Below are 25,509 nucleotides of genomic sequence, written 5' to 3'. Positions count from 1 at the left end.
CTGTGCTCCCCATGTGACCAGGAGGGGTGGATCCAGGGTGAAACCACCCTGGGCTCACGTAGGGGCCAGCCACTGAAGGGGAAACATCTCCTGTACTTCAGCTGCTTCCTGTGAAGGAATGCTGGGTGGCCAGAGAGCCCTTGCACCATTTGGGTGAGTTCCTTTCTTCTTTGTATGTGACTATTGGCCTAGCTGGGAATACTTAGCCTGCTATTGCTAAGAACCCATCAGAAGCGATTCTGCATCTTCATAAGCAGAACAGGGTGTTTTTTATACAAAGGTTATAGCAAAGCATATCACCTACAATTACCAGGGTCTTATGAGGTTCTTAGGAAGTGCTGTAATCCTACTTAAATTCTGTATGTTTCCTGTAACATTTAAAATACTTCTAGAAAGATGAATAAATGAATTGCAGCCTCAGTCACATCTCGTGCTGTGCTGCTGGAGGCAGAGGTGAGGTTGGGGTTGTTGGACCTTGTCTCAGTTTTCCATGTAATTGGATCACAGCAGCTGAGTGGCCCCTGACCATCTCAGTGCTCTCACTGACAGCTGCTGCTTCTGTCCTAAGACCCTCTGAAGCAGTTTTGGGCACTCAGGAGCTGCAGGTACTCTGTTTCAGATAGTGATCTAATTTCTGAGTGCTTGTATGTTGAGAGAAGGGATGCTAAATGCAGTCTGCATGTATTTTCATGTATTCTGTCTTAGAAAACAAGCACAACATAATTATAGTGTTAAATCATTACTGCATTTCATTCTTTTTATCCATGAGCTTGCCTAAGATTTCTCGGAATAGGAACTAGTCGTTAAGGTGGTGCTTTGACTATTCTGCCTTCTTTGGTGAGGATTCAACACAGAACAGACCTCTATTTCTCTCCTGATGACTGCCTGTATTTGGGTTGCGAGGAAGTAATCAATTACACAGTCTTGATTAAAAATGGGCTGCACTGAGATGTGCTATGGATATAATTTCACTTTTACATTCACAGTCAAATTAAGAAAAAATAACTCCAGTTCCATTTCAATTATAAAAATTAAGGTATATATTTCATAAATAATCGTATTAAAATGTTCATTTGTCAAAACATACCAACACAAGTCCATAATAGATGTCTGCTGAAAAAAAATGTTTGGCTTCTACCAACTGTTTATGAACAGATGTAACTGCTATGTGCTGTGGTACTTATAGACCTGCACATACTGAGCTGAAGGAAGGTCTGCCAACTGCAAGAGAGTGGAGTACCCATTGAGCAGATGTTTATTTCCTGTGCTGCTCACCGAGCCATAGTTGGCATGTACTGAACTCTAGGGAATGTAACTTCAAACAATAGATTAAAAATGTGGGCAATGTTGAACAGGACTATGTTTGTAAGAGGGCGTCCTGTGCGAGTCAGCTCTGCTTCAGTGCATGGATGTATTTTTGTGGGCAAAGTGCAGTACTTGATCCCAGAATACTGGCAGCTGGGAGAGCTCCATTTTGGTGACAATCTGTGTAAAAACTTAGGGGGCAAGTACACAGTACTCAAGCCCCAGCAGAGTTCCTGTTTGAAAAGAGAGTTCTAAGTGTTAGTTCTAGAACTGGCCTTGTATTCATCCTTATCTTCTTTTAAACCTCTAATAGTAGATCCAGCTCTTCCATAGGTACCCGCACTCTTAATTCTTTTTCGGTCATGAGATCAAGTGTCTCCTGCAGCTGTTCAGGGAAGTACTCCACTGCATCCATGTAGAGTACCTAGAAAGGCAATGTGAGAATAAGAACTTCTCATCTGCCATCATTCTGTCAGAGCAACAACACTCATAGGAGAAGTAGGCAGATATGCAAACAATCCTGTAGCAGGGACACGAGGAGAACCACACATTTATTAAAATTAATACAAACAACAGTACTTCTACATTCACTGGAATGTAGGTGTCAAACCAAGCATCTTCAACTCTAATGAGTAATTGTGCTCAAGTATCAGCTGAGAGCTGCTGGGTCATTTGCAGTAGATGAAGACACTGCTGGGGAGTTGCAGGTGCTCCTTCTCTCACTAGGAGATCTCTCAGGAGCAATTTCTCTCACTAGGCCTTAAATGCATTTTAACTTGCCTGTGTGCTTCTGCTAGTTGTGCTTATGATAAAACATGGTTTGCAAGGTACAGCTGCTGCTGTGTCCACACAGAGAGGAATTAATTATATCCTCATTTCATACAGCACCGTTCTGTGCTGACATGTGAACAGCACTGACCACTGTCTTCATTTCAGATGTGTATCTTTTTTGCAGGAAACCTTCCAGTAGTTGTTCTTCAGAAAGGTCTACTTTCATTTGTGTATTGCTTGTTATGATGACTACTAAATGACTGCGTTAAGAGAAAATACAGCTCCAGAAATTAGAGTAGTAATAGGCTTTTTTCTTGTGCTTACCTTTACCCAAGGACAGTTCTGAATGGCTTTATAAAACAATCCTTTACTTTTTTCTTTTTTTCCAACTGAAACCTGAGGGAAAAAAAGTGTTCAAGTTTCAACACAGTAATAGTTGAAATAAAAACACAACCGTTTTAGATAAGGGAATTGCTACTGTAAAGCTCGGTGCTCCTCCATTGAGGAGCTTTTACTGCTATGCACCGTAACAGCTCTACAGGTGGATAGGTCACACTGCAATCAGAGCTGTGAAGGGGTTTCAGTGCTTCACTTGTGAGACAAATGGCAGAACCAAGAGCAGCAGGAAGAGCCTCTGCTGCGTACTTCAGTTGAAGCTGGCACTTTTGTCTGAATTTGACAATAATTTTGCAGTGGACATGAGTGTAAATTCTCAACCCAAAGCTTCCACCACACAGGAGCATCTTAGTTACAACAGAGGTGATAATGCATTCTTTTTGCGCACTGAAGTGATTATACACACAAGCACTTCTCACTCAGTGTAACTCGTTAAGGTTGGGTCCACTTATATATGAAAATGGGCAAGTTAAATTTATGTGTCTGGAAGGAGTTAAAACTTCTTTGATCCACTCAACTACTTGGTAAGGAGAACACACCTGTGAATTATTTTATTTTTAAAGAGAGGCAGCAGAGCTCAGAATGCTGAGCCAGTCTGCTTACCTTCAAGTATTTGCAACCTCTTGAAATCATTTGAGTTGGGCTGCTTTCGAAAACACTTTACAAATGTGGGATTTTATGACAACTCCAAAAAAGCGTTGATTCCAAGACAGTGAAGATACCCCAAATGTGTTGAGATGTTTGGAGAATAAGAGCTCTTTAGTTATGAGCTCCCATTTTCTCTTGCTCTGACTACTGCTAAAAAACCAGGTTCCTTGTCTATCTAAAATCCAGGAATCTTTTCTCATGTTATTGACATGTTGGTTGTAGAAACTAGCTCTGGTGTTCTGTTCTCCCTTTGCTGAATAGCAATGCATTTAATTACTGGAAGCCCCACTCCTAGAGCTGTGCTGAAACCTGGCTGAGCTGCTGACATGGTGCTGCCAAGGCCACAGTGCTTTGGCCAGTTCTGGGCTCCCAGCTCAACAGAGATGTGGATGTGCTGAAGAGGGACAATGCAGGAGCACGGAGATTGGAACATCTCTGCCCATGAGGGAGGCTGAGGGAGCTGGGAATGTTCAGCTTGGAAAGAGCAGGCTCAGGAGGATCTTAACAATGCATACAAATAAATGAAGGGAGGGTGCAAAGGCAGGCTCTTTTCAGCAGTGCCAGGACAAGAGGCAGTGGGTGCAAACTGGAACATAGGAGGTTCCATTTGAACATCAGGCAGCACTTCTGTACTGTGCAGATGCCTGAGTGCTGGAAGGGTTGCCTGGAAAGGCAAGGACTTGCTAGCACCTACATTAAACCATACTGTCAGAAGCTATCGCTCCTTCTAATCCATAAGAATTACATTTTCCTTTGTACAGCAAACAATAAGCAGCAGTACAATTCAAAAGTATCTCACCTTGAAAATGGCATAGGCACTGTTTCACATACTTTTTTTTTTTATATGGTACTGTATATACTGTGCTCATGAGAAATTCCAGGTATGATAAAATATAGTAAAAATGAGACATGCTTCTTACCAGGAAGTTCAAATACATTCTCCACAGCAGTGGACAGTGGGTACCATTTTCACTCTGAATTGCATGTTCAAATAGAGAGATAATCCTATTTGTTAACCCAGTTTCAGGAATAGTGGAATATATATTGCCAACATCTGCCCTGAAACATGGGAGCGGGGAAGAAAAACACAGTCATTAAACACAAGCTACAGACCACATCCAGATGAAAGAGGGTAAAAATCAAGGTTCTCTCTGCTCACATAATGCTGTACACGGGGGTTTTTAGTTCATGCTACAAACTCTGAACATTATAAAACATAGTTGTAGCTCTTGCTAATCTAATCAATGATTTTCTAAGTAGGAAAATTCATTGAAAGCATATAAATGAAAGTTTTTCAGTATTCAAAGAATAGCTCCTTCTAATGTAGGAGAAAATTCCTCTGAGAAAATGATCTGTTATCATCTGATCTTAAACCACTCATCTTAGTCTTCCTTCAAGGTGATGCATCATTTGAAACTTGGCACGGTGATCCAAGTTTGAGCCCATGTAGGCAAACTGCCTTTTGATGTCTGTTCGGATTCATTCTGACACCCTCTGAATCTGAACTGTGATTAAATAGAAAACCATTTTATTTCTCACAGTTTCAAATCCTACGTTTTTCAGGTGTAACAAAAGAGGGCATGTATTTTTCACATTATTTTCTACTTTCAGCTGATACAGACTGCCTTATTTTTGACGCTGACATTGGAAGAAGAATCCTGTAGCACTCAGGGCAGTATCACTTCTGTCTCTGTGTGTTTTCCTTGACTCTGAGGTCATCTGTATCTTTGCAGTAGGTCAGCTCTACTCTTGCAACATCCAACTTGTCCCTCTAGAAATGTGATCTAAGGGAATAGCTATACAAACAGACAATGATCCAGAAAAAGAACTAACTGTCCCAGAGAAAATAACCATTCTGGGACTTTAACACTGGGTTTCCAGTAGCAATAACGAAATTCATCACAGTGTCAGTCTATAATTAACAGTAAATCAAATTATAATCCTACTTTACATCTGATGGCTGTAGAGTTCTAATTACAACTTAAGATCACTCTTGCTGACAGCTCAGGAATGTTGCTGTTGTGAGTGCATGTCTGCTGCCAGGCAAAGCATGAAGTGGGCACACCGTCGTTTTAAAGTATTCTGATAATTCTGTAGTTTCATTGAGTGCTGAGATCGGAAGTTTACAGCTACTGAAGCTTCAAGATAACATTTTCCTAGAAATCTCAGCTGCTATGGGCAGACACAAAGAACAAAGCCAATGCTTGGGGTATGTAGGTAGCACTAGAAAGGTACCCCCGAGCAATGGGCAGACAACTTAAGGAGACCAAGCCTTAAGAATCAATGCACACCTCTATTCTTCCTTTCCCAAGAGCAAAATATCTGAGCCCAGACCATACTCACTGCAAATTCAGGAAATTTCCAGCCTCTTCTACCTAGCAACAACCCCTTATGAGAACTGTACTCTCAAGTACTCACTATGGAAACAGATCTGCCACAGCTGAGCTGTGACAAAGGAGTGAAGCAGGGCGGTGAGCTCAGCAGGAAGCTGTGATGCAGCTCTCTATTACGGTACTTCTTGCTGGATGTACTGAAACACAGCCATTTCTAAGCTTATGTCTACCATCCTGATGTCAGTGCTAAGTAACCAAACATAAGCAATACACCATCTGAACAAGCAGAAAGGGCATGAGGCTATAATCTAGGCCTGTAACTCTGTTCAGGATTCTGTCTCACCATCCAGCCTTGGACAAAGCACCCTGCCTTGTCACAGCTTCTTCATCTGCAAAATGAGAATGATAATAGTGTTTTCTCTGTAAAACAGACACGTTAAAAGCATAATTGTAATGAGATGCAAGATATTTACCTTTGCACAGTCTCAGTAAGTTTTTTTCTCATCTGCTCTGCTTGGATAGCAAACAGCCACGGCTCTAAAGAGGTAGTAGACCTTGTGACACCATCAAAAAATCTTCGTGCCTTGCTAGCACTGTGAGACTTCCTCTGGCTCTGGATGTATGCTCTCCATAGAGCCTGGTTGCTAGGAAACCGTTTGAGAGCCTCTGTTAGTGCTTCTTGCAAAGGATTCAAAGGATAAACGCTAATTTTCATGTGGAATCTGAGTAGATTTGCACGCAGCAGTGTGACAGCCTCAAGAGCAGCAGGGAAATGCTGAACGCTAGAAGTCTCTGCAGTATTTTCACATTTCTGTGGATGAGGAGCTTCAAGCTTTTCCAAAGCCTGCACACATACGAATACTGCAGCATCAATTCCAACAGTCAGATACTGGAACATTGTGTAACAACCAACTAAGTTAACCAGCTGATTAGAATTACTGGCCCGATCCTGATCAGAAACTGAAGTTTTATTTAAATAATCTTGCAGTGCATGCTCGTATGTTTTACGAGCTTTCAAGACACTAATGGGTAACACTTGTCCATTGTAGGGTACATATGGTCCACTTTCAGCCAACTTGGTCAATATATGAACAGCACGTGAGGTAACGGCTCCTTCTAGACTTTGCAGCAGCTCCGCTTCCAGCTGAGCATAAAGCAGACTAAGGCTGCACAGCTGGGAGCTCTTCAGTCCTCCCGTTCCTGCTGTGCAAAGGGCTGTGTCAAACACCTTCCTAGCATCATCAGTGTTACCAAGCAGCCACTCCAGGTAGGCATAGAGTTTCCAGAGAGTGAGGTTGTTTCGATTGTCAGGTGCTTTAAGGAGATTCTTGGCCAACTTTTTACTTTTCCTCCCTTGAGCTTTTAGCTTCTTCTTCTTTTTTGTTTGAATACACTGAACTACCTGCAGGGGCGAATAAACAGAACACGTTTTGAAAGAGGTTAGAGAGGGGAAACGAAAACAGTCAAACCTCACAGTATTTTCTTTTCTTTATTTCATTGCTGTCTCTGATTTCATGTCATTCCACATTTCACCACTGGCCAGATCTGCTGCTGCTGAGTACAGCCGTCAGAGTAGTGTGTCATCAGTTCCCTTCTACACACCCAAATTATGCAGGGTTATCGTTCTCATGCCTGGCACTGCATATATCAAATAGTATCGAATTCCACTCCTTCAAAAGGCCAAACAGTCAGAACAGGAGCTCCTAACCCACAGTGGTTCAGAACAAAATAAGAGATGCAGACAGATGCACCTTATAACCAGCACAATTAAACCCTGGATCAAGTCTCAAGGGATAAGGTGTTACTGCCTCCAATAACGCTGCAGATGTAACTTGTTTAGGAAGTAGTGGGTTTCCTGACAAGGTGATCGTACCGTGGTATTTTGAAGAACACCGATGAAAGTACTTGGCTCACACACTTTGCCTTGTAAAAAACAACCTGCATCCATTCCTGTCTAGCATCTTAAGTATCACATAGCAGGAGACAATATACTAACATCTATCCAAGACTGCAAAAAAATATTTTATTCCATGAAAATATGCACCTATATAACGCAGACTGAAGAACAGAGTTTGTTTCCTTTTGTTTTCTTGAATTCTCAGTCCTATAAGACTTAAATTTTCCTCAGTATTTATTTTACTTGAATGTAAACATATAAGAAAGTTAAATATCATAAAAGCAATTATATGCAGATTCTTCCTTACCTTAGATATTTCATACTGTAACCAACAAACGGACAGGTTTGATTTTTCCTTTCCTGAAAACAGTGGGGATAGAACATGAAAAACATTCTGGATGAATTCCTCTCCATCTTTACGGTGGCCTATGTGATGTCTCCTCCTTAGCATCGTGTCCATATGACCAATACTGTTGAATCCAGATAGTGGTGTATCAATAGAAGTCAGGGGCTTTTCATCAGAAAGCACGTTGTCAAAGATGTTGTTTTCATCCATGGCAATATATAGGTTGGGAGGAAAGAGTTTACTTATACATGGAACTCCTAGGAATTGCAAAAATGAGTACACTAATTGATGCTGAATTTCTGGATTAGAAAGCTGGATTAAAGATGGCCCAAGATCATCAAATAATACCTAAAAATAAAATTCAGAACAAACTCAGTTAATTTATGCAGTCAAAATTCAACAAGCCTGTGACTTATGTAACTAAAGAAGCTTTTGAAGCCAATAAAGATTTATAATTACTACTAAACAGTAAGGAATTTGAATCAAATCAAAGACAGACAAGTTAAACAAGCAATGTGCTCTTCTGATCGGATGGTAAATATGCTGCCAAGAGACTTCTCTGTCCTGCCTTATCAAAGTCCTCTACAGAAACCTTATGCAACATAAGTCTAGAAAAGATACTGATTAGGCCATTTTAACACATTTTTATTTGAAAATCAATGTCTGACTTGAGCCCAAGAAGAGAAAATTTCCAGCTATCTGACTTGAAGGTAACTTCAGGCAACAAAACCTTTGTTTATTTAGGGCAGGTATCTTTTTAAGCACAAGATCCGTGACATTTCTTATCTGTGACAGATGAGCAAATCACAGAACAGCAAAGACAGACTGTTTGCCTACAGCCCTTTGCAGAGTTTACCATAGCATCCCCAAGGATTTCAGCAGAGTTAGCACCAAACCTCAGGTGAATTTTGAATTCCAAATAAATGAAAAAAAAAGAATTACTCCTTTAAAAATACCCACTGTCAGTGAACCTAAATGCAAGGGTAATCTTTTAATCATCCCTTGTTCTACTCTGTTATAGTGACCTGTCTTTCTGGATCTTCACAGTCTTCATCTGCCTGGTTTTTGGTCTTGTCTGGCCGCCAAGGTAACCAATGTCTTGATTCACGAGAATATTCAATATCCATCCAAATGCGCCACTTGGGGAGAGTTTTATCCTTTATTTCTTCATCCTCATCTATCTCTTCTTCTTCATCATCATCTAAAAACAAATCAGGGCACAACACACTATTATTAAAGAAAAATTAGTCTACCAAATCTGAAGAGCAGACTTGACATACAATGCAACCACTTTAACAATGCAAACACATACAGTGCTAATAAACCAGACGTATGACAGAGCTGAACATTTTCACTTCAGAGCTCTGGGTTTTGACACCAACTCTGTAAGAGTTTCCAAACTTATTGAACCAGTGAAGCAACATCAGCACTCAAACTTTCTTATAGAGAATAAAATAAAATAATAAAATAATAAAAACGGGCTGTGGAACTCTTGACAATAGCAGTTTACAAGCAGCAGCCAAGAGCCAGTAGCTACCTTTTCAGGCAATTTAGGTTCTTCACTTCATACTGTGTGCTGTCTCAAATATTCATGTACACAAAGCATTTTTCTCAGAATGCTTTAAGTAAAAAATATTATGATGATATCAAATATTAAAAACTATGCTTGGCAATGCTGCTTTACAATAAATAAATAGTATTTTCAAAACTCTCAGCAGCACGCAATAGGAACAACCGATGTGGTCAAAAAGATATAAAAAAGTGTTTAACCACACCCCACTTTTACTATGATCTTAGACACTTAGATGTTTTTAGAGTATTTTTGCTGTGATAGCAATACATTAATTCTGTGCGGTAACTGATGAGCACTTGTAAGTTAAGGAAAAGATGTATCTGTTTAAGAAATAGCCCTTGACATGAAGAAAAGCACTGTAGGTGACAGGACAGGGTGGGCCTAAGCAGCAAGAAGGCGTTTTTTGCATCCCTTGTTGTAGCAACCTTTGATTCTTTGTGTCCTCTGTCCCAGAAATACTGCTGTCAGCTGAAGAAGCAATTTGTTTATTCTCTGTGTTACACAGGGAAAGGCAAGGTTTTCCTTTAATTGCTACTGTATTATTTGCTGTAAGAAACCAATCTCACACACTCCTACAAACAAACTAGGAAATATATAGGCAACCATTATCTAAATATAATAATCCTATCCATTCTATCACTGTGATAAAAGAGTCTTAAGGAAAGTATCTTCCCTTTACTTTAGATGGGCATAGGTCTAAACCAAACAGACATGCCTTTCACAACAGTGTAGGATATCTCATCCCCTCCCCCTGAGTTCTTTTCCCTAGGAAGGGCAAACAGCATTCCATAAGCAATATGGGACAGAAAACACTCAGAAACATGCTTTTTTTTCTCAGGAAGTGTGATACAGTTCATCTTAAGCTTGATAATACTTCCACACAAAAACATGAGAAGAAATAGTTTGCATCATTCTAAATGAACTTTTTAGAAGAACACATGGACATACAACTACACATATTGATGTGGGCGTACCAGGATTGTCAACAGCAATCCAGCCACCCTTTTCTTGTTGGTGCATCCATGCTCTCCAGCCTCTTGCTCCTTTTTCTCCAATTCGTGGTTCTCCACTATCCCAAAAGGGTTCAAAGAATTCCACCTGTTGGTTTTGGGCAGGGGGAACAAGAACAGAACATACTGAGAAAAATAATTTTTGCTATCGTACAAACACTGACTGGATCAACTTTGGTTGTATCTAAATATTTTGTTAGATGATGCTTAACAACCTGCAGCAACTCAAATACTTTGGTTAAGCATGTGGCACAGCACAACTGTCATCGGCTGTGCTCATTAACATAATCATTTTGGTGTCTAAGTAGCAAATGCTGGAGAAGGTGGGGTAATAAAAGGATTTTTAATATTGATTTTTGTTGCTTGCAGCAGGCTGACTGCATAGCTGGTGCCTCTCTCCACCACCTGTTAAAAAGGAAGAAGCTCCCAGCGATTCATCAGGATGATGCTACAGTGGCAATGGCCCACTCTTGGAATATATGCTGACTGCTATTGGGGCCTCTGTCTAACAATCTCCTGTGCAAATCAAGAGAGAAAACGTGATTTAATACTTACATAGGATACACTGAATGGGATATCATGGGACAACTAAAAGATACTTTAAAGCATGAAGATGCTCCTAATGTAAATGTCAAAGAATTACTGAGAACATACAAAGGAGGACCTAAGAAAGGCTACAAGAACTTCCTAGAGCAGAAGGCTCTAATTTATAGGTTCTATCAGCTTTCTCCATCAACAAGAATAACAAGACAACAGCTACTTTGGGGAAAAGTAGGAAAAACACTAACAACCCAGACTTTGGTCAGACAGCTGAATTTTCTCCATCTTTATGAGTAAGAAGGAGGACAAGAAATGACTGGTTATTTTGCTTCCATTATATATAGTGGAAGCATCAATTTGGCACGCAGTTCCAGAGGACCCACAAGCATTCTTCCAATGCAGGCACCACTTTGAAGAACCACAAAGTAAGTTGTGATTCAGAATATTTTTCCCAAGTCCTTAAATTTCATCAGCATTTTTCTGCCGTACCATTCTCTGTAATGCACAAGGACATGAACTCATTTAAATAGAAATCACTACCTGTCCCTTTGTTGGCAGATCTTTTACACTGTCAGGTTTAAAGAAGGTGAAGTCTATCAGAGCCTGAAACAATGACACCGCCTTCTCAGAATGGCCAGCTTGTCTCAGAAAGTGGCACTGCTGAATAAAGATAGCTGTGAAGTAAAGGAGATCAAGTGTTAATACTTCAAAGAGATTTTGTTGTGAATATTTTATTACAGCCCACAAATATACGAAAACATAAATGAAGTGCTGTGTGGCATAATAGTGCTGGAACGATATAAAAGTCCAAAAGATGGGAATAACTGGCATCAACACATGTCAAAACTGTTCTGGCCTGATCAGCTCCAACACCTCTCAATTTCACGTCTAGATACACATGTAACAACACAGGTTAATTTTCTGACTCTTTGATCTATTTATATTAAGAAATGGCAAGCGTCTTTCCCCTTTTGTCTTATATTCAAATTTACATCAGATGCACACACACAACACTTGGCATTCAGGTGAAAGTCAGAGTAAGCATTTAAATAATTTTTTCTGCAAAGCCATCAATTGTTTCTGATAATGAAGGAAGACTTAAAAAGATTCCTGAAGGCATTTAAACAGCAAGAAGTGTGTGTCTGCACCTAACAAGCCCTCCAAAGTATTTTAACCAGTTTAGACTATTTTCTCATCAATTCTGGTATCCAATTGCCACTGGGAAAAGAAAACGTTGTTTCCTTGCTAATGAACTTTGATTAAAATTTTCTGATGGAAGAGATTATCTCATCAGGACTTACTGCTAAACTGAAGCCAAAAATAAATGAATGCCTAAGATTTTCTGCATGATAAGTAAAAGAAAAACATATTTGAAGAAAAACAAAGATTAGCATTTTTTGGTGATAAATGCTGAAGACATCGTGAAGAGGTATTTGATTTAGTCCACAATGCTAAGATAATTCTGCAGATATGGATGTTTCTGCCCAAGCCTGTACATATAATTTTAAAAGTGGGTCTGCGTTGCCACAGCAAAACCTCAGAATGCTTATTTTCACTTGCTTTACATTAACAGATACTAGTAAATTTAAAATGTAACAAATTATATTAGGTATTTTGAAAACCAGCCTATAATTTTAAAACAAATCTTACCTACTTACTTAAATTTAATGTTTAAAAAAAAAATTCTTTCCAGGCATAGTCCTATGCACTGCTCTGAACTGAACACTAGATGGCATAGTCCAACACCATTAAAAATCAGCTCTTGCATTTTATCAATATCAAAGGTCAAAGATGTACATCTACCACACATCCACAGTGCTGTTCCTCTCATAACTAATCTGTGTACTTTTATGTTAATTATAAATAAATAAAATTTTGATTTTCCTAGTAAGTATACTCTCATCTCAAATGCAGCTCAAGAATTGCATAGGTGTCATACTAAAACAAGCAAACAAAGAACCAAAGCACCTGTCAGATCAAGAAAACTCCATGCTAGAAGTTTCTCCATTCCTATTATTTAAATTCCAAAGTGCAAATGGGGGGGGGGGGGGGGAAGTAAGCAAATCAGAAAAGCAAAAAACAAAAAGCAAAAAAACCAGGGGGGGATAAGTCCTCAGCACTGCCTGTAAACAAATCACTACAGTGTTAATACATAAGTAGGAATTAAGAGTGAACAGAAACACAGGGAGAGTTGATTTTCTTTTCAAACTAGCTATAAAGGCAGACATGTCAATAAAATAAGATTTCTGAAAACAGGCAATCAACATAAAAATATTCAACTAGTTAAAGGGACAGTATAAAAAAAATCTTCTCATAGCAGTTACCAAGTCAAACATGCTCTGCACGGGCCAAAAATGAAAGAAAAACTGTTCTGTTTGAAAAATACAGAAGGTTGGATAAAATATTTGTCCTGAGAAACAATCACTGCAATTGTCATACAAAGTGAAAGAAATATTAGAAATCAGAGACAGTCTGACCAATTAGAAAATACCAGGCAATACAACAGCCACCTGCCAGCACAGGACTTTTGCTTTACAGCACATTTTCCAGAGCTTGATCCAAGATGAATCAGAAGAAAACCATAAGAGATCTGAAACTGAAAATAGTTTGTAGCCCAGCAATCTTAACAATCTCAATCTTAACATCCCAGACTGAATGCTGTGTAACAGACAGCATTATTTCTCAAACGGAATTTGGACAAAAATAGAGATTTCTTCAACTATGCCACAGATGAAGAAGCATGGACTACACCACAGTAAACAAATAAATCTATACTGGTTGTGACACTGTTATTTCCCCTCCTCAGTGTATTCATAGATTAATGATCGTGATGACCCTTCAAGGTAGAGAAGCATAATTGAAATGAGATATGCTGCATTCATTTGGCTCCAAATAAATGTAAAGGCTGTGCCAGAACTGAGCAGAACCTGCTTCTTCCCTGGATCCAGTCCAGCATCCTAACCATCTGAATAACTTTATTTCCAGGGATAGTTATATAATAAACTTCAACTTGTAGATAAACATAATAAATACAAAAGGAACGATCATATGGTATTACAGCTCAGGATTCTGAATCTACTAATTGGGACTCTCAAGAAAACTTCTTATTACCCTTCTGTTTTCTGTATTAAAGTAATTAATGAGAAACCTTTTGAACAAAAGGAATTGTTTCTTTCACAAGCCAACCTTTTTCTATTTTTTTTTCTTTTTTACACTTTTTAAAGATAAAAGCACATCTCTTGGCTATTGACTGCATTTCTTCAGCCTTGACATTTGCACTGTAAACCACTCAGCACACTAGACTTTTCCGGATATTATATCACAGACTCTTTGGGGAAGGGAAGCATCTGCTTTGGGGAAGGGAAGCATCTGCATCAGAGGGAATGGCCACAAGTTGCGCCAGGGAAGATTTAGATTAGACCTCAGGAAGCATTTCTTTTCTGAAAGAGTGGTCAGGCACTGGAATGGCCTGCCTAGGGAGGTGGTTGAGGCACCATCCCTAGCGCTGTTCAAGAAGCGTTTAGATGAGGTGCTTAAGGACTTAATTTAGTAGTTGGGTAGAGATAGTGATAGGAGGATGGTTGGACTAGATGATCTTATAGGTCCTTTCCAACCTTATGAACTTATGAACTTATGAACTTATGCTACATCCATATTTGGGTGGAATATCTGCTTTAATTCTCAGGTAAGAACTCAAGATTTTGAAGAGGAAAAAAAGTTCCCATAATAGATAGGAAAATCTATTCTTCTAGGTAATATAGTCAACTCCTATGAAGAACTTACCAACTGTAACACAAAACAGAGAAAGAACCTTACCAAGCATAGCTTCTTCTGTGCCAGGCAGTGGAGGATGTGATACCATGCTGCCATCCTGTACAGCTGCCAGGGTAGACAAACATTTTCCATAGAGGCTATTGATTTTTGAAACAGAAAAGGTACTGAACTGACTTTGGCAGAACAGGAGATATTTCTTCCACAGCTCTGGATTATTGGGATGTATGAAAATTAGCTTCTGCCATTCTTTGATCACAGCTGGTGGTTCCCAGAATTCTGTGCAAACCTTCAGCCTGGCGAGTTTCAGATCAACGTTACTTGGATTGCTTTCAATTGCCCTCTCTAAAATAGCTAGTTTCTTCTCTAAGATTAACTTCAGTGATTTTCTTCTTACTTCCTGTTCTCCCATACTGGCATAAGGGCTAGGTCCTCTCAATAATTCATCCTTTAAATAAAACAAACATCATGACAAAATTAGGAAGAATAACCACAAGAAGAATGCTGGCACCTGTGAGAATGAATTAACAGCTCATTCTGTATAGAAGATTCATAGTCCTAAACAAAGGAAAGTGAAATACAATGTTTGTATACTACTCTGAAATAAGCAATCTGTCAACATACATACCTGAAATGAAACAAACTCCATCCAAGCCTGAATATCTCTTGGGTTTTCTCTGACTTTCTTATTATGTTCTTCCACTTTAGTCATTAGAATGGGGTTAACATTTATCTCAGACTCTTGAAACGCCTGCTGCGTATTTACAGGCTCATGTTCTTCACCTTTGTGCCCCTTTCCTTGTAGCCACTCTGTAGTTGACGGATCATAAATTCCAAGAGGATTTACCTCTGCTGTGTCAGAAGGATCACTGGTTTCCACTTGGAAAACTGGTATAAAAGCAGTTGGATCACATGGAGAACTTTTATTGCGAACAGGAATCCCATCTATGTTCAGGGTCCTCACATTGTTCTTTGAGAAGTAGCGCTCAGGTCGCCTCTGCAATTGCTTCCTTTCTGATTTCGTATTGTCCCAAGCTATACACTGTTTCTTTGCATCTATGCCAAGACAGGACTCTCCTCTCCTTTTGTATCTTAGAAGGAAAAATACAATTAAACACCTTCTAAAAGACACATTAGAAAAAAAAAGCCTCATTTTTGAAAGAAAACATAAAAGAAGTACACAAATTCAAATTGACTCAAATAGCATATGCATAGAGCTTCAAAAGCGTAAGAACTTGGCAACTTTCTCCTTATTAAGGCTCTAATATAATTATTTTTGCAGTGCCATCAGAAATTTTATTATCACTCTAAGATACCTCTTATTTCAACACTATACTTGCAGAAGAAAAATTATTTTTTCCTCCAATCACTTTAAGCCATCCACGTAGAAAATCTTGGACAAAGATGAACAATCTTGTCTACAACAAAACGAATATTTAAGAAAAGTATGAAAATGTACTTTATTCCCATTATTTCATGGCATCTTTTAAGATATTTCCACCCAATGCAAAGTTAAACTTTGAAACAAGGTATTCAGATATTTGCTCATCTTCATACAAATTTGAATGTCAAATACTTGACAGTCAGTCTCAATTTAACAAGCCTTGCAGTGATTCCACGGCAGTTTGAATACCAGTACAAACAGACTTCTTGTACCTTGCAATGTCCCCTCGATACAGGGATTTGTAGGCCCAGTTTGCAGGGTCTGACTTTTTGTCTATTCTGAAAGTTTCTGCTGTGAAAGCCTGGACATCATCAAGCCAAACATAGCGGTTGCTGGTTTTATCATCTAGGCTGATGAAAACAAGAAGTATATTGCAATTATTCATGTGCATATTCATCCTTTACAAAAACAAGAAGCATTGCATTGATGTAGTTCACAGTAACCTAATATACCCAAAGTCATGCTGCATGATTCCTTATTGCAAAGTCAGTCAAACACGGGGAAAAAAAAACAAGCACAAATACACTAATAGGGCCATCCAAAAAGAATACAAACACTTCTAGCATTTCCAAGAACTGGACTGAAAAGTAATAAACAGATTTAACCAATTAATTTCTTGATAAATTATGATTTTAAACCAATACTTGATTGCTTCTCTATTTTAACTGTCTTAGTAAGATGCTACAATTAAGAAAAAGAGGATAACTTATATAAGGATTATAGAAGAAAGGTGGTATGGCAGTTAAGGCTGAAAAACAGTGTTTTGTAGCTGAGAATTTGCTCTAATGAACAGTGCTCTTATGCTCTTTTTATCTCTTCGTTTCCACTAATGAATAAGAGGCATAACTTTTTAAGCAACCTATGTACATAAGTGATTTTAAGTGGAAATTGCCACCTCCTTGAGAACTGTAGGAAACGATGAGCTTCCAGTCTGAATTCAACACAGCTATGTATCTTAGTGGATGAGTTTTAAGCCCTCAGAAGCTTTCAAACATTTCAAGATGCTTACAAATACTTAAAATATGTCTCCAAACACTTTCCAAATTGTTTCATTACGACCATGTTCTGTTTTAAAGAATAGCACTTAACAGAATATTTTAGTCACAGTATTTCAGAAATGACTAAACAAGTGTTTCCAACTATTTTTCATTACTTCAAACATAGGTTTGATCACTTAAAGTGTAGGACAAAACAAAGCAAAACAAATACCAGAGGTAAGCATCTCATTCATTAAGCAGAAAAAAAGCAAGTAAAAAATACAATGGATTTACACCTTGTATAGTTTTAGTTAAGTACATACTTTGCTGCTGCTTTGTCCTTGATGCACTTAGTGTCCAGGTCTGGTTCACTGCTACTGGAGTCGCCCTTGGCTTTCTTTTTTGTCTTATAGCGGTGATGCTTTTTCTTTTTCCTTTTCTTACTTGACTTTTTCAGACTCTCATCTGTATCATTTTCCCCTGATAAATCTGATCTTGAAGCACTCCTGCTTGGAAACAAAGCGTATGTAGCTATAAATACTTAGAGTAGTAAAACTGTAAAGAGGTATCACAGTAAGAAAGCTCGTGGTTATGTTACCCTTTACCTTTATTCTGCCTGTATTTTTGGAGAAGAGTTATCACCAAGCCATGCAATGAAATACAATAAATCTGCACAGTAATAGGCAGCAAGATTTTTTTCTTTGCACGTTATTTTGCAAAGGTGAATTAAGCATGGTGAGTTTATTACATCATTCTATTTGAAGGGTAATCTATAAATTCCTTATTTTTGTGACATTAAAATTCCAAAAATATATTAAAAAATAGAATACACGACTGATAAACAGAGCTGTGATGGCATTTACCTCAAACAACACATGCAAATGTAAGCAGAAACATATGGAAAGATGCATTCAACTGTGACTCTTTACAATAAAGACATTCTGTCTCATTTCCACCAACAGTCAACATAAATGCGGGAGTTTGTATCAAATTAAACACGACTAAGTTTTCATACTTGGCAACTACAACTGGATTCCATATATTATTAGGCTTTAGTTATAGTCCAGATATGTCAAGTATTGCAATTATTCTAGCAAAGGTACTGAAATCAAGCAGCCCTTCAGGAAACTTAGTGCATAGAGCACATTTTTATAAAATAATAAAATGAGCCACTTCAGTGATGAGCATGCTCTACACAGCTGCACAATTTGATACATGTAATATCTCATTAATTCACATCTTAAACTAGTTCTAAAAAGTAAAATAATTCCTATACACGACTGTGAAATCGTTGATTGAACTGGTTTTCACTGAATAATCACAATGATGATCCTTAATCTTTACATTATTTCAAGGGTCACGGGACATTCAGAAGCTAATGAAGAATCATCACTCAGCCCCCCTTCCCTGCCAAAATAACAAAGAATTAAATGTAGCTGCGAGAAAACGAAAATGGGAATGTAATTATGTAAGTACAATTTCTCATTATTTTAACTTAAAGGACATGGAAGTGTTATTCATACTTCTATATATGACTCAGCTCAGGACTTTTAAAATAGTGAACAGTGGAATGAAAAGCGGCACTAAAAGCTCCTGATTTTGGTCTCACATAACAAAGGATAACCAGGACATAAGAAAGAGGCTATTTAAAGATATGCTGAAGTATATTCTACCTTATTAGTGGTGACTTTTCAGGGGTGAGATTTGCAGCTTCTGTAGTGCGCTGATGCAGTAACAGGGCATCTTCCGTAGAGAAGCTTGGGTTACTAAGCCAGTCCAATTCTGCAGGTAAAAAGCAGATCAGTGCTAACTAACTTGTGCTTTTTTAAAGTTCGGAGTTTAATCTAGTCAACAGACAGCTGCTATATTTGCAGAAATATCTCTAAGTCATGAGGGATAGTTGAGAACACTGGAAAGCAGCCCATCAGATTTCCACTTAGCAGAACGCTAGGTTTCAACATGGTAAAATGTTTAGGAGCTGGAATCTTCTTGTGACACCAATTTAAGCTGTTAAAAAGATGCTATGTAACAATACTTACAAGTTCATACTGTAAGCAGATAACACATTTCATACACTGCTATATACTTGGAAAAAAGAATCTCTCCCATACTCATTTAACATACAGAGATTCTAACTTTGAGAGCAGATTTGAAAAAAAACATGAACTATGAGAACTATGTAATTACTTGAAAGGTGTTGTTAATGAATGTAATGCAACACATGCAAACTTAGAAAATTACAAAATAAATTTTACTCACTGTATGAAAAATACATTTAACACCATTTTATTGATAGGGACAACCATTACTGATAAGAATACTCAAATGTTTTATGCAAGATCAAAACATTTCCCTGGATTCTCAGTTCTCTAAGTACTGTAATACCATTACTGTTTGAAACTGTGTGAGAAAAGACTAACTGATGTTCATCTGGACGCCTTAGTCAGCATTCAGTATCTAGACCTCAACCATTACAGTCACTGGATAGGGTGCTGACCAGCTGTGAAGATGTGTCTTTTGCCACAGTTTTGCTGATACTAAAACTTCTATAACCATTTTCATAAAGGAACCCTAGAAATGTCTGTGTGTGTGAAATTTGCTAACATTAAAAAGGAATGCTATTTAACAGAAGCAGTGTTTAATAGCAGCCTTGCCAGTGCCACTCCATGGGAGAAGACAACAAGAGGAATGCATTTCATCTCCATGCTCATTACAACCATTTTTGCCTCCATGTTGTTCCTGTCACATTCTTGTTTTTGTGCTTTTGACCTCTAATCCTTAAATAGCACTAACTCACTGTCTGCCAAACCATACATCTCTCCTTCACAGTATTTCTTTCAGAAATATCTCTTCATACCAAGGCACTTTCTCCTGTCTCATGTCCCTGAATTGTTGTCCACAAAAGGCTTTAAAATGGAGCAAGCTATGGAGCAGCCTGCTAACCTAAGATGAACTCCCAAGTCCCTATAATGGAGCACAGCTCCATCCTCATTCCCCAGGAGACAGGCCCAGCTATGCAGCAGCACCCCAAGAAGTGTTCCTCCCAGGTCATGCTGAACCTCTGCCCTGGGGTGCTGGGACACAGCTGCACTGCCCAGTCTGACCCAATCCACTGCACAGCACCGTTGTTCTCAGCTCACCAAAACCTAACAGGTTAGACTGAATGATAAAAACTCAGTCTAATGTGACTGTGTCCTTCTGCCTGGCAACTGGAATCACCACTCCTAAGGCAAATATTGCCGTGCTTTGGTGCAAATCAGCACAAGAAACGTTTTTTATTTCCCTCCAAGGAAATTCCATAATGGTTCCATATGTGAAACACACAGGACTGAAATTCTAACATCTGAAAACTACATCCCTAACTGAGATAATTCAATAACTGTCTCACATCAGAGACAACTCTCTGGTGTTCCTTACTTAGACAAATTTAGAGAAGGTAAATCAGCCCAGAGCACTCCAGATTTAAGTAAACACAACTAAGCTGTGCATAAGACCTTTTGTTTACTTAGAAATAAAGGGTAAGTCCAATTCCTTTAAAAAGAATCCATCTCTGTTTAGATTTGCACGGTATCATCCAGATCCACACAGCAAAACAGGAAAATTAACTGGTTGGCAGACACTGGTGTAAAGGCGTACAACTACAAAACTGCAACTCGTTAGGCAGACAGACCTCCTCAAAATCATTACATCTATTTCAAAGACATGCAGAACATATCTAATTTGTCACTGGCCAGATCTTTAATAATGTACTCCAGGCAAGAAAATATTCTCTGTAGCATATGATAAACTGCTGTTTCCCTTTCCAATATGTAATGTCATTTACTAGTGTTATTTATTTTGGCAGGAATTAGTTCATTGTAATATAGTTCTGTACTGATCTGAAAGAAGTATTATGGTTCGAAATCACTTGAAATATATCAATACCAATACTCATGACATTTAATAAAACATTGGCTTAAGCTTGTCAGAGAAAAAAGGTACGCCAAAGCAAAATGAAGTTAAATAACTTCTTTTAAGCACACAACTATTGGGATGAGACCCAGAATTCAAAACTTACAGTATCCAGACCACTAGAAACAAAGTCTACAACATGTTAAAAGATGTTAGGTCAAGATCTTAAACCTGTTATACATCACAAAACAGGTTTTTCATCGACTTCAAAAGCATGTTATCTGGCCCTCCAAAAATTAACACAGACAATGCATTTTTCAGTATTACTTATTATTACTAATATTACATAGTAGATGCAGAATGTCCAAACAAGGAAAAAAATTGTCCATGTACAAGAAGTGTGTTAACTTTTATAACCTTGAGAGTTAGGGCATTATGGTTCCAAATAATTTTCAAATAGAGATACAGGTCCTTAGCAGCACTAAGAGCATCTGTCTTGAAAACTAAAACAAAATAAACAAATAAAAAACCACAATGCACCGATATACATATTTCTTTAATTGCATTATTTGTTAAATCTCTGTTCTTTTTATCAGTTTAATCAAGAAAGTAGTAAAGTTTCAGCTGCTTTAAAAGAAACAATAAAACCTGGGGCTGACCAACCATATAAATTTCCCTGAGGCACTACACACTCTTGGGGTCTTCAAGTCAGCCCCAACAGCACCCGGAGCTGATCTGGCAGAAGAGTGGAAGCCTATCTTTACATTTCTGTTTAGAAGGCCGACAGGAATCACATTCTTGCATGAAGGGTGAGTTGGTGAAACTCTCACTTTTCCTCCTTCAAAAGTCAGCAAATTAATCTTGCAGCTTACAAAAGAACGAAGCCTGAATTTCTGAGCTGTATCCTGCATCCTTTACACTGCCCACTACTGCCACAGCTTCAGGAATTACCTGGGTTCTCCATACCCTTCTACTTCCCCACATCCCTTCACCGCTGTGCAGGCAGCCTGTGCCATACCAGATGTTTATTAGTTGGCCAAAGCATGTATGATTTATTAGTTGGCCAAGCAATTTGATTCACATTACAGCCTCTCTTGCAGCAGTGGCACCTGCATAGATTTCTCTTTTCTAAGCAAGTGCAGATTTTTGTCAATCTCTGGATTTGGAGCTTTTCTTTCCCACTCACAATGAACTTAGAGAACGGCTTAAAACTCCTGGGGAGGAAAAGAGATACTGAGGGAGCAGGCCAGCAGACAGCAAACGTGAGATCCATTTCCCTAGGAAATCTGCATTAAATATAGCAAAATAACGTCTACTATCATCAGTGTTATTAACAAACTTCTAAGATGTTATTTTGACTTAGCTTTACCTGTGAATATCTGTTACTCCCTTACCAGTGTGAAATCACTCACGTGCAATAAGCTTACAGCAGTGAGCATAAGCAGAAAAACCTTCATTGTTGGTAGCTCAAATGAGTGCTTCAGTGCCTTACAGAAAACTCACCTTGAGAAATGGGGTCATAAGCATTAATCCCTGTCTGCCTGTAGCTTCGTTCTACCTGAACAGATGATATCAAGCTGCGTTTTTAAAATATTAAAGAATCACACTGCAGGCACAAAGCCCTGTAGCACAGTCAACATGTCTCTGTGGACACATCGGGGAAATGGTTAGAATTCTCCAACTACAGTGCTTTCTGAACAATTTAATCAAACTGACCTAATGCTCTGGAAAGAACTGAACCATTTTTTCCATTACACAACATGCAAGCCCAAACTTCCTTGTAAATCTCTCTAGTGAATCAGTTAGCTGGATACAAACATTTCAAACAGCAAAATGGATTCCAAACTTTAAATCCCACCATCTCAGTGGTTTTGCTTGTCAGCTGTCAAAAAAGCTTAGTATTCTCACAAAACAGACCTATGTTCTGAGAGAACAAATAAAAGACTTAAAACTTATTTTGTGATAATAGGGATGCATTTGTTATTCCTCTAGAAGCAATCTAATGGCATTTTTCATACCTTCCCAAAAAATAATAAAAAATAATAGCAATTACAGTGCATGTCTGCAGGGGCAACTTTTAAGAGTTACGGAGTTGTACAAAGACCTTTTGTTGCCTTTCATAATCCTGAAAATCTGCTTTTAGCAAACATCACTGCAGCATCTTAACTATAAAATACTCAGGATTGTAAACAATGCTGTGCATAATGCTTACTATTGTTGGTGGGGTTAATTATTACCACTGCTTCGTTCAGTACAGCTGCTGATAAATTTGTCATCAAACCTTTACCAAAAACTAAATAATCTTGACAATATAATTCTAAGAAAATGTATACAAAATTCCCTGGAACTCTTTCAGAATGGCTGCAATTCAGCCATCTAGCAGGACAGGACTAATGTACAGCCATACTTCTGCATCAGAGAGCACTTCAATTTATATAAATGGGTTATGAAAGTCTGTAACAATGTCAGACAGAGGTCAGAAGAACAAAACAGGGCAAAAATGTTTACAACTTCAGCTTTTATGATTAAACTACTAAGCAGTCCTGAATGTATCACATTAAAAACCACATACTTGGTGATCTCTGTATCATGATGGACTTTGGCTTCATATCAGCTCTGAGAAAACAGAGCCATCTATCAGAGATACTGAAGTTGCCCATCAAGTTCTCAAGTTCTCAAAAGCTGAACGTGTGAAATTTGATATATGCTACCATAAATGTGGTTCTCGGTTAATACTTAATTTTTATAACTTATATTTAAACATGATACTTAAAAACCAAGTACAAAAGAGGCTAAAACATAAAATGAACAAATGATAGTCCTTAAAGTTATGTCAAAAGTTACACAAAAAATCTGGCAGACCTAAATATAACTCATTAAAAAAAAAAGAATTATAGACCTGAAAATAGGCCTCAACATCTCCTCAACATCTTCTTTCTGTGTATGTTCAGTATGAGGTGACACGTTCTGAATGACAAACCTAAAGGGATCTACTGTCAGAGTTGTAAAATTTAAGCAGAGGTTTCACTATTAAGAGAAATCTCACTGCACCTCTGCTTGGCACAGCAGTTCCTCTCTTCCTGGAAGCTATAATTTGGGATCTTATTCAGACCACTCTTCCCTGCACTGAATGTAATTACCAGAAAAGCTCCCCAGCATGACTGATGCATCTCTGTACCAACTGCTGTACCAACAGCTGCAACGCCATCAGGGAAACACAGAACTGGTAAGGACCTGTCAAGAAGCTAACCCATCCTGTATTCCTAAAACCTTACAAACTCACCGTGATGATAGCGTACAAGAAATTTACCCCAGACAAACAATTGTCTTTGAGCTTCCCCTTCGCCATATAGTTCTTAACTCACTTAATGGAAGCATAACTTGCTAAACAGCAGCCATGACAGTCAGAAATACAAAGTGAATCGTTATTTCAGTAATAACCTTCCAAAAGCGATTCTCTGCAGCTTAACATAAGACTAAGGAAACTGAGATAACACAGCAAGCATTATTTATTAAGCTATCCAGGATTGTGGGGAAAAAACACTCATTTGCCGCGTAAAACAAATTACACCTTCTCTACCACATACAGAGCTGATGGGTGTTTACTGTCCAAAGATGGGCATTCCTACAGCCGGACCTCCAGCATCACCAGGAACAGCTGGGCTCAAACCGAGCACACCCAGAGCGCACAGCACAACTACCGAGAGGCCGGCACCATTTTGCGGCGACGTCCCTATTTCGGATTCTCTCAAAACTTCCATCTGAAAAAGTAACTTTATTCCACAGAAGCACGACGACTTTATCCAAACCGACGTAAACAGCAAGCTTTCTGTCGGAGCTGTGCGAAGGCGGAGCTAAGGGCGAGGTAGGGCCCTCCCTATAAAGCATCCCTCAGCGCAGCGCTCTCGGTGTCGGCTGCGCTGCCCGCGGACCCTACGAGCAGAGCGCTGCTGCCGGGTGCCGCGCACAGGCCCCAACCACAGCACGGCGCTCCCCGGGCAAGCGGAAGGGCTCGGCCGGGCCGCGGAGCGCTGCTGGGAGGAACAGCATTTCCCGTGACTTTACCTTTCCTAGAGCCCTCGCTGCTGCCGGTTGGGGGCTCCCCGGGCTCTGGGGCACCGGCGAAAGCCGGGAACAAGGCCATGTCCCTGCTCGTCGCTAGTAGCACCTGCCCGGCGTGCCCCGCGGAGCGGCGGAGCAAGATGGTGCTGCGGCGCCGGGCATGCTGGGAGGTGTAGTCCGCCCGCCTGGGCTCTCAAAATGGCGGCGGGAATGCGGGAATTGCTGAGAAAGGCGGACGGGCTTGGTGCTGCGGGTGTTCTCCGTTCTTCGAGCTTCTCCTGACGGGACTGCTGTCCTGCCCGTAGAAAAGAGTCGGGGATGAGGTTTCTATAGCCAGAGACAGTCTTTTCTTCCCCAACACCCCATTTTCCTTCATGCAGCACGCTAGGAGCTAACGCTGACTTGTAGGACTGCCTGGCCACAGAGCCAATCCCAAGTGGTGGGAGCAGTAGCAGAGGGGAAAAGTAAATATCCCCATGTTCAGCAGTTCATAGTTTTCTAAACAGAAGAGGTACTCATCATCTCATCATATTAAGTAGCATCAA

The 25,509-nt window shown here is 39.2% G+C and overlaps 1 protein-coding gene across 1 annotated transcript; it reads right to left on the bottom strand.

The window, feature by feature from the left end:
- Positions 1 to 823: 823 nt before the first annotated feature.
- NRDE2 (NRDE-2, necessary for RNA interference, domain containing) lies at positions 824 to 25,072 on the bottom strand. The gene is made up of 14 exons (XM_065751485.1): positions 24,968 to 25,072; positions 18,685 to 18,793; positions 17,335 to 17,517; positions 16,247 to 16,384; positions 15,219 to 15,681; positions 14,636 to 15,038; positions 11,360 to 11,493; positions 10,244 to 10,367; positions 8,722 to 8,897; positions 7,658 to 8,044; positions 5,927 to 6,855; positions 4,041 to 4,179; positions 2,401 to 2,472; positions 824 to 1,729 (listed from the first exon to the last, which is right to left on the bottom strand). The coding sequence occupies exons 1-14, from the start codon at positions 25,044 to 25,046 to the stop codon at positions 1,604 to 1,606; spliced, it is 3,462 nt and encodes a 1,153-aa protein (XP_065607557.1). The 5' UTR covers positions 25,047 to 25,072; the 3' UTR covers positions 824 to 1,603.
- Between the last annotated feature and the right edge of the window lie 437 nt (positions 25,073 to 25,509).

This window comes from Cyrtonyx montezumae, unplaced genomic scaffold (assembly GCF_038088225.1).
Source record: "Cyrtonyx montezumae isolate F1298 unplaced genomic scaffold, pur_monq_1.0 scaffold_10, whole genome shotgun sequence".
NCBI classification, from domain to species: Eukaryota; Metazoa; Chordata; class Aves; order Galliformes; family Odontophoridae; genus Cyrtonyx; species Cyrtonyx montezumae.
This window is presented reverse-complemented; position numbering and strand designations above follow the sequence as displayed.

What these genes read in the sequence shown, in the direction of transcription:
- NRDE2 (XM_065751485.1), bottom strand. Translation starts at nt 25,046, where the DNA reads ATGGCCTTGTTCCCGGCTTTCGCCGGTGCCCCAGAGCCCGGGGAGCCC. An exon ending in TACAGTATGAAATATCTAAG is followed by an intron (nt 6,856 to 7,657) that starts GTAAGGAAGAAT and finishes TCGCCCCTGCAG; the next exon opens with GTAGTTCAGTGTATTCAAAC. An exon ending in GAATGTATTTGAACTTCCTG is followed by an intron (nt 2,473 to 4,040) that starts GTAAGAAGCATG and finishes TTTTTCCCTCAG; the next exon opens with GTTTCAGTTGGAAAAAAAGA.